Consider the following 10,047-nt stretch of genomic DNA (forward strand, 5'->3'; position numbering starts at 1 on the left):
TTATTGTTTAACTCCCAATTTTGTTACAATTTTTAATCTTTCTTGCACACTCGAAGTAAAAGTTGACAAATGTAACTTTGAAATAAGTAGATATATATTGCTACCTCATCCTAACAAAAACCAAGAAATTAAAAAGATATACACTAAAAAAGCAAAAGAAAAAAGAAAGTAAAAATAGAAAAAACCTAAAAAAGAAGCACTAGAGTGCCAGCTGGCAATTTTAGAAGTGCCACGTATCACTATTTCTGTTGGCTTCCGCAGACAGAAGCAAATAAATACCCCTCCTCTAGTTCTTCATCTACTATACTCCCCCCTCATATACCCTCTTCTCTTTCTCTTCTCCCTTCATTTCCTCTACACTTATTTCTACATCCCCACCATATATTATTATACCTTCCTTTAATAGGACCCAAAGTTTGTGGTTAAGGAGAGTGAACACACACACTCACACACAAAAATGGCTCAAACTCTTGGAGAACCACCCAAAACCCCTCCCATGGATTCACATAACTTTCAAGCTATAATGTCCTCATGCTACCCTATCACCCTCAAGGTAACTCATCTTTAACATACATCACATGTATATTACGTAACAGTTATCGGTTCTCCTAAAATCTCGTCATTTCAGACATAATATCAACTTAGACAACATTCGTAGATAATAAACTAAGATTTCTAAACATGCATGTATGTTCATCGATCTATCTGTATAGATGTGAAACAGTTATCAGTTCTTCTAAAATCTTTTAAATATACGGAAAATGTTATCACTAACGGACACACACCGACGAATATGTAAATGTATTACAGCTAGATTGCGAGAATTATGAGAGTGATTTATAATTGGACTATCTATCTACTTGACTTGACTTGACTCATAATTTTGACTTATTATGATTTTTTTTTAATTTGAATTGCAGTTCATAGACGTGTGTTACCGGGTGAAGGTACAAAACAAGGCCACAGCAACAACCATAACAAAAATGTTCAATACACCCGGTCCAACATCGCCGGTTCAAGAACGAACCATCTTAAACAACATAACCGGCATGGTATCTCCAGGTGAAATCCTAGCCGTTCTTGGTCCATCAGGTAGTGGCAAATCAACGCTCCTCAATGCCCTAGCTGGTAGACTTCATGGTCATAATCTCACCGGTTCAGTCCTCGCAAATGGTCGAAAACTCACTAAACCGGTTCTCAAAAGAACCGGGTTCGTTACACAAGATGATGTTCTTTACCCGCACCTTACTGTCAAAGAAACCCTAGTGTTCTGCTCTTATCTACGCTTGCCAAACACTCTCTCGAAACCCGAAAAAATCTCGATTGCTAAATCGGTGATATCAGAGCTCGGTTTAGATAAATGCGAGAACACAATAATTGGAAACAGTTTCATACGTGGAGTTTCGGGTGGAGAGCGAAAGAGAGTGAGTATAGCTCATGAAATGCTGATAAACCCTAGTTTGTTAGTTCTTGATGAGCCAACCTCAGGGTTGGATTCCACGGCAGCTTATCGTCTCGTATCGACAATGAAATCACTGGCGGCGAAGGGGAAGACGGTGGTGACGTCGGTGCATCAACCGTCAAGTAGGGTTTATCAGATGTTTGATAAGGTTTTGGTTTTATCAGAAGGAAGGAGTATTTATTTCGGGAAAGGAAATGAAGCTATGAATTATTTCGAGTCTGTTGGATTTTCGCCGTCTTTTCCGATGAATCCTGCTGATTTTCTGCTTGATCTCGCTAATGGTACGTACACAAATCTTTGTTTTCCTGTTCTAAATACATTAGTTTGTTAGTGTATTCTGCTCCGACCAAATCTTAAGTTGTCATGTTTTACCGTGCTTTACCGTGCCGTAAAAATTAAAACCAAAATCAAGATTCCGACACTAATCACCTCAAGAAACAGAGCTTATAACGATCATAATGATCAAGTCAAGTTACTCTAAAATCTTACCAGAGAATGATCTTTTTCAGAATTTTATATTATTTTAACACTTTTGCTCACTCGAACTTATTTATGGGGCGAAATGCGGATCACGGACACCCATATTTGAAGTATAAATTTGTCTTTCGTGTACCTACTCTAAAATCTCAAGGGATTAGAGAATAATCATTTTCAGAATTTTATATTATTTTAACACTTTCTCTTACTCGAAAGCTCATTTATGGGTCGAATAGCGGATCACGGACACCCATCTTTGAGGCATAAATTTGTCTTTCGTGTACCTCATAAATTATGAGAAATATTGGGATGACATGGATAATGAACTCTAATATAATGTCTCTGAACCGATTACTCTAAAATTTCAATATATTTATATTATTATAACAGATATATACTTGAACTCGTCTTGTATGTGCATATATGTATATACATATATGTATATACGCGGATAACATCAAATCTTGCTATGCGGACATTATACCAACATGTTAAAGTCGACTGTACCATGATTTATTCGTTAGGGTATGCATGTGAGAGGGCAGACACATACATACAACATACATAAATACGACATTACATTTGCATCATAATATTATGTATGTATATATGTGTACATAGCTGTTTCAAATAATTTCTCCTTTTCTGTGAAATTGATAGGCAAGTTGACGATAAAAGCAGCCATGTTGACTTTTATTATTAGGCCTATTTATTCAATCCGTATAGAAAAAAACAGTACAAATATTAGTTGAAACTTATTGTGAGCACTAGATTTTTAGGCTTTTAGCAGAAACAAAAGATTGGTCCACCAGCGCAGTTAGCTATAGGTTAGGGGCAACACTATGGAGATGTTAATATATACATGTTTCCACTTGTTACAACTTGTGTTGAGGCCTTATCAATCAATTTTGACCAAAATTTTTTAATGACCCGTTTGAAAAACTGGATTTTATTTGAAATTTTAGATTTAATTAAATACTCCCTCTGTCCTTCCCAATTGTTATCGGAGAACGTCCGACACACATTTTAAGATGAAGAAAAAATATAGTTCTTTAATTTTTTTAAAAAAAATTATTTTTCTGAATAAAAGTTTAAACATTCTATTCTTATTCAGAAAAAGAATTTTTTTAAAAATAAATTATAAAACTATATTTTTTATTCATCTTAAAATGCGTGCCGGAGACTCTATCAGAAACGATAACAATTGGGAGGGACGGAGGGAGTAAACTGTTTGGAAATTTAAATTTAAATTTTATTTGAAATCAAGGAAATTCAAATATTAATATATCAAATCCTGTCATTTTAAACTAAACACAAGTTTTCAAACGTCCTCTAAACAAATTTCTACGATTTATAAGTAATTTATACATATTTTAAGTATATTTCTGATTTATAAGTAATTTATAACTTGTGTTCAACTTTTTTATTTAGTTAGGAATGAAATTCTACTAGATTTATGATCCTGGATGCCAAGTGATATTTGGTAGTATAATGTAATAAAAATTTATATGTACATGCACAATTTTATATTTAAATATACTTTTATTCTGAATTCTATATGTAGGACAAGTATATACTAGCAATGTCATTAATATATTACTTAGTTTATTCCCTGTCCAAGCCAGATATATATCATAACTTCCACACACAAAGGGACATAGCCAACAACCTGGCCTGTGCAAGCCTAACCAATAATAATCTTCAATTATTTAAATTTCCAATTTTTCGAATAAAAAATCTATTTCTCAACATAAATCTTACATCGAATTTGAAATATAGTAAAATATTTAGATATATGTCTGAGTATCGGTTAAAAACTTTCTCATTATTATTAGGAATATTTAGATACGTGTCTGAGTATCGGGTTAAAAATCTCTGATTGTTATTCGGAAAATCAAAATTATTATATTGGATAATATATAGTAGTGGCGGTGAGTGTTGAGTACGTAAGACTAGCTATTGCTTAGATTTGCAATGTAGGAGATTTATTGTTGGATATGTAGATCTGATCTAGTATATATAAAAAAATGGAGGAAAAAAAGGACTAAAAGACATAGATTTTAGACCCTTTTTGTTTTGGAACTGTGGAAGTGATCTAAGGGAGATATTGCTTTAGAATCCTTTTTTCCAAGTGCTATTTTCCAATGTGGGATCTATCAATATTGGGTCCATTAAAATATGCAAATCATGGACAATATATTATTCTAAAGCTACTAATTTTTTTGTAACAAAAGAGGGGCCATACTGTCCATTTCTTTGCACTACAGAGAGGAGCCATTATGATATTATGGACTTTAAAGATATGTAGTTGAAGAGAAGAGATCATGTCAATTGTCAAACACTTTCTTTTGATATTGAGAGATATGCAACATTGAATTTTAGTACTCTAGGTTAATTTTTGGGTTGGTTATGTATATTTATGTTTGTACAATTACATGTATGAATAGCCCATATAGGTTGACCCCTTTGATCAAGATTTTGATTGTGACCATGACATTATGGATCACCTTGAGATGAGGATTTCAATCTCTACAAGAATCAATCTAAATCTCATCTTCATATATATATATGTATATATATAAGTTTTTTTGGTGAAATTCGAATTCGGGTTTAAATACGATCGGATTAATCGAATAAATGGAACTCGACTCGATTATATTTACGACGTAACATATATAAGTCTTTCGATAAAGCTCAAACTGGAGTTTAAATTCGAACTGAATAGTTGAATATGAAACTCGACTCGATTAATTTCTGATCCGGTGATCAAGGACATGCAAGGTGATAGAGATTTATAGGACAATGGTACCTCACTAGATAGACTTGTGTGTTTTGGGTGGTTGCTACCTTCCATCAGGAGCTACATTTTAGTCAACCTTAAGAATTGTATTTATTCTAATTCCTTATCTAATTTATATGATAGGCCCTTCTGTCTACTACACTGGAGACTTCAATTTATAAAATTTACTAGCTAAATATATATCCGGTCAAAGTTTAATATTCCCTCCGTCCCTCCCAATTCTTATCGTTTATAAGCGAGTGTCTGACCCGTATTTTAAGATGAATAAAAAATATTATTTATAATTTTTATAATTTTTTTTTTCTGAATAAAAATTTAAACATTCTATTTTTATTCAAAAAATTATTTTTTAAAAAAATATATAAAACTATATTTTATATTAATTTTAAAATGTGTATCGATCAGAAACGATAACAATAGGTCGTTAGCGGAGGAATACTAAAGAGGAGCTTTTATTGTTTAGAGGTTGAGCTCATGTGTGCGAGATTTAAACAGAATAGTGTCATGTACATGTACATAGCATGTGTATCAACAAATCATTTATAAAGGACTGCTTTTCTTGCCAATAATAGACTGGTGGGCCATGTCATAACCTTTGGTCTGTCTTTAGAACCTTAGAATTATTTATATGATTATTAAGTGATGGCCGAGACAATTTGACCCAAAAATGGCCTAAAACGAACTCAAAGCCACCTTTTGCACTAGCCTGAACTAAGTGCAGGTGTAATCATATCTGTAATTAAGATGTTGTTAGGTTTTGTAATGATGGTTAGGTTAATTAAGGGAAGGTGATGGCATTGCTTGCGTCAGCAGCCCCAATGCCTCTTATAATATCTTCAAGCACCAACTTCATCGAAATTCGGTGTCGGTTTGAATGATGAGAATTTTAACCTTATTACTCCCTCCGTCCCGTTGATTTTTATATTAATTTTTATACATGTACTGTTTACACGTATTTTGAAACTTTTATAAAATACAGTTTTATAATATTTTTTTTTAACTTTTTTTGAATAAAAGTTTAAATATGAAAATTTTATTCAGAATTTTTTTTTAAAAAAATATATTGTAGAGTTATGCTTTAAAGGAGTATTGAAAAGCGTGCCGAAAAGTAATTTATAGAAGTCAATGGGAAATAGGGAGTAATAAGAATATGAATAAGATTTTTGATTAAAATAATATTCTTTTAGTCCAAATTTATCTATTTTGTTTGACTTTTAATGATCAAATTGAATCAATTTTGACCGTAAATAAAAATTAATTTTTTTATTATTTTTAAAAATTGAAAAATACATTTTAAAGTAGATTAAATGTCCTTTCTAATGATAATATTTTTAATTTTATACTATGTAAAATTTTTAGTAAAAATTGGGTCAATTTGACTGCAAATGTTTAACATGACGGATAAATTAAGAGAAATATACTATGTTAGAAACATATTTTGAATCTCGTTAGTCGGATTCAAATTTCATTATTCAAACAATCTCTTGATAATTATAAAAATCCGATTAACGAGAATGTGAATGCTTGTTTGCATGGATAACTGATGTTAGGAGAAAGTAAACTCTAGAGAAATTGAAAACAAACTCTCTTTTAAAATATCAAAATCAACCTTTTTTTTTCTTTTTTAGAGTTTATCCTTTTAGGAAAGATGTATGTAGATAAATGTGAACTTATATTTCTTTATCATTCATCTGACACTTGTCACCTTTATTCATACACCATTGATTTGATCCCACATTTCCCACTAGTAGCCTATAAAAATATTACACCTCTTTTTCTTATCCTCCATCTTTACAAAAAGAGACGAAAAAGTTATTTTTACCACATTTTTTAAATTTATTTATGCCGACTTATTGTCCCAGATCTTTCTCCATACATTGTACATAAAAATTCCCTGTATCCATAATTGTGTTTATTATATAACATGGAGTGGTGTTGAGATTAGACACCTACTACATGAGAAATAAGAATCAATGAGAAGAAAGGGATTTTTCTAGTATGTGTCCATCGACACATGTTAAGAAAGTGTAATAGATGAATTATAAAAATTTGATTGGTGGTGAGTTAATGATGGACCCTGTATGCACAAAAATTCCCACCAATCAAATTTTTACAACTAATCTATCGCACTTTCTTAGCATGTGCCCGTGAGCACACACTAGACAGACCAGAAAGAAAAATATGAATCATATCCTTCCTTCTCTTGTGTTTAATTAGTGGTGGTGGAGGAGTCTGCAGCCATGGCCCCTGTGTTGTTCATCTCCTTTCTTTCCCTCCTTGTTTTTTAGCCACCACCTAGTTTCAGTGGAAGCACATCTTCCCACACTAATCATCTTCAATCAGCTCACTTCTTTGTTATAACCGGACTACGGATTATTCTTACGGCATATCTAACTCATTTATCGGAACTTATGAGAATCAGCTCACTTCTTTGTAATAACAAGTCATGAGTAATGATTGTTACGACATACTTAATTAACTCATTTAACCCAGTTCTCGAAAATAGGTAAATGTTTAAAATTTTATAATTTATATCTTATTATTATTTAATTCTCGAAAACATGTAGATGTTTAGAACTTTATAATTCATATCTTATTATTATTTGTCTATTAATAATAAATACCAAGTATATTACAACCATTATCTGCTCTGTTCATGTTTATTACTCTCTCTGTCCCTAAAAATGTTTTTTTTTGTGTTGTACACGTTTGTCAATGCACATTTTTGATTGTAAATATCTTTAATACCGTATTAGTATTAAATATAAAACTTCATTGTACTAAAATACTCATAAATACGAATTCAAAAAAATCACTCATGACTATATTTGATCTTATAAATTAGACGTAAATTAGTAATCAATCGCTTACACGAACAGTAGAGAAAGTCAAAATGGGAAAAACAATATGGGACAGAGGGAGGGAATACTAACTTTTTTGGAACCTCTCATTAGTTGATCACATTATCAAGTAGTAGCATTTTAACAAGTTTAGTGCGATTTAAGTGTACTTATTAAATATTTTGATCAACTGACTTTCATTTATGGAGCATGACACTCACCTTAATAGGTCCATAAAGGATGTAATATTATATTTATATGTGGCTACATATAACATGCTAATGTGTGATTGTAAAGATCTTCCTAACTTTATAATTGCTGATCTTAAACATATGCCAAATACTAGTGATTTGACAAATCTGGCATCTAATCACTATGGAATAATACCTAATCACTCACTAATATATTATGCTTTATGTTCTTGCTGACAACTTGTTCATGTAGATATGTCAAGTGTTTATCTACAAATATTCTTGTTAATTATTTATATAAACACTAGCTTATACTTTATTGAATAAGTGTTTTACTGCTACAAGAAATATGGTCTTTACCGACCTCTTTTTTTTTTTGGTCGGTCATGTTTCTTATAATGTTAGAATGTAGAGTAATTTATCTAAAAAATATAAGGATCAAAAATTTATTAATTTTATTTTACGATATTAGCCGGAACCTGTCGTTCACTGCAGGGCCGGTTCTGATATTCGAGGGGCCCTAGTCGAAATCAGTTTATGGGGTCCTAATATACATATATCATTGAAATTCATATATATTTATTTGAAGAGGTTAGAAATTTTTGGGCGCTTGAGTGTCGGGGGCCGTAGGCGCAAGTCTTGCGCCTGTCTCGCCGGTTAGTTAATGGATTGTGTGAAATGTAATTTTCTAATTAGTTTGTCTTGATGTATTTTTTCAGGGGTGTGTCAACTTGAGGGCACAACAGAGACAGACAAACCAAATGTAAAGCAAGTTCTTGTATCATCCTACAACAACTTGCTAGCTCCAAGGGTCAAAGCAATTTGCATGGAAGCTACAAACCTGATCCCAACAGAGACCAAAATCCAATCTACCGGAGCTACTAAAACCCGAAATCGAAACAGCTGTTCAACCTGCATTTCCACTTGGTTCAATCAGTTCAGCATTCTCATGCAAAGAAGTTTAAAAGAGCGAAAACACGAGACTCTGAACTCTCTCAGAGTTTTCCAAGTGCTTGCAGCTTCATTGTTAGCTGGTTCCATGTGGTGGCACTCAGATTATCATGATGTTCAAGACCGGCTCGGTCTCCTCTTCGTGATTTCCATCTTTTGGGGAGTGTTTCCATCGTTTAACGCGGTGTTTGTGTTCCCTCAAGAACGAGCAATCTTCATAAAAGAAAGGGCCTCTGGCATGTACACACTGTCCTCCTATTTTATGGCACACATTGTTGGAGATTTACCTATGGAACTCATTCTACCTACAATGTTTATCGCGATCACGTATTGGATGACCGGATTGAAAGCTGAAGTTGGAGCTTTCGTTCAAACCGTATTAGTCCTTCTCGGATACGTTCTCGTGTCACAAGGGCTAGGCCTTGCTTTCGGAGCAGTAATAATGGATGCTAAACGGGCCTCAACCATCGTCACTGTCACAATGCTAGCATTCGTGCTAACAGGAGGATACTACGTGCATAAGATGCCATCTTGCTTGGCTTGGATCAAATACCTTTCCACGACATTTTACAATTATCGACTTCTAATCAATGTCCAATATGGACAAGGAAACGAAATTGCATCCCTTCTCGGTTGCTCGCATGACCATGGAACTAACAGAGCTAGTTGCAAGTTCATAGAAGAAGACATCAGAAACCAAATTCACCCTGGTATGAGCATTATGATCTTGTTTTTCATGTTCATAATGTATCGGATGATCGCATACATTGCATTGAGAAGAATCACTTCTTGAAGAAAGAATACTCAAATTTTCGCGGTGAATTCAAGTTCTTAGTGAAGGTAACTGGTAAGGCCTCAAACATATGGTTGAAGCATGATGAAGGAGGTTGTAGAATAGGTCTATTGATATAATTATACTAACTCGTGTGGTTCAATGTCAAGTATCAAAGGACCTGCAAATGTAAAGGTAGCTAGAGAGAGTAAGTTTGTTCTTTAATGTTGTTTAATGCTAGCACAAATTGGCAAATTAAAATGTGCATTTGCCAATTTTTCATGATCATGTTTATGAGAATTTTATATTAATTCCATCAATAAAATTATTTATAATTATCTAAGTGCTTATATAAATTACACACTTTTCTATTTAGTTATATTTCTAGTACACATGAAACTCTGAAAAAACATACTCCGTCTGTCCCTCCCATTCAATTTTATACAGTTTCGTTGTTGGGACGTCCCTCTCAATTGTATATGTTCCAAAAAATAGTAAATTTTTATAATATAAAATACAACTACACCCACTACATTCACTTTATACATTAAATA

General features: G+C 32.8%; 1 protein-coding gene across 1 annotated transcript; it reads left to right on the forward strand.

The window, feature by feature from the left end:
• Positions 1-312: 312 nt before the first annotated feature.
• Positions 313-9,831, forward strand: LOC141671349 (ABC transporter G family member 25). The gene is made up of 3 exons (XM_074477556.1): positions 313-553; positions 921-1,743; positions 8,490-9,831. The coding sequence occupies exons 1-3, from the start codon at positions 458-460 to the stop codon at positions 9,512-9,514; spliced, it is 1,944 nt and encodes a 647-aa protein (XP_074333657.1). The 5' UTR covers positions 313-457; the 3' UTR covers positions 9,515-9,831.
• The last annotated feature ends 216 nt before the right edge of the window (positions 9,832-10,047 follow it).

Source organism: Apium graveolens, chromosome 7 (genome assembly GCF_009905375.1).
Source record: "Apium graveolens cultivar Ventura chromosome 7, ASM990537v1, whole genome shotgun sequence".
NCBI lineage: Eukaryota > Viridiplantae > Streptophyta > Magnoliopsida > Apiales > Apiaceae > Apium > Apium graveolens.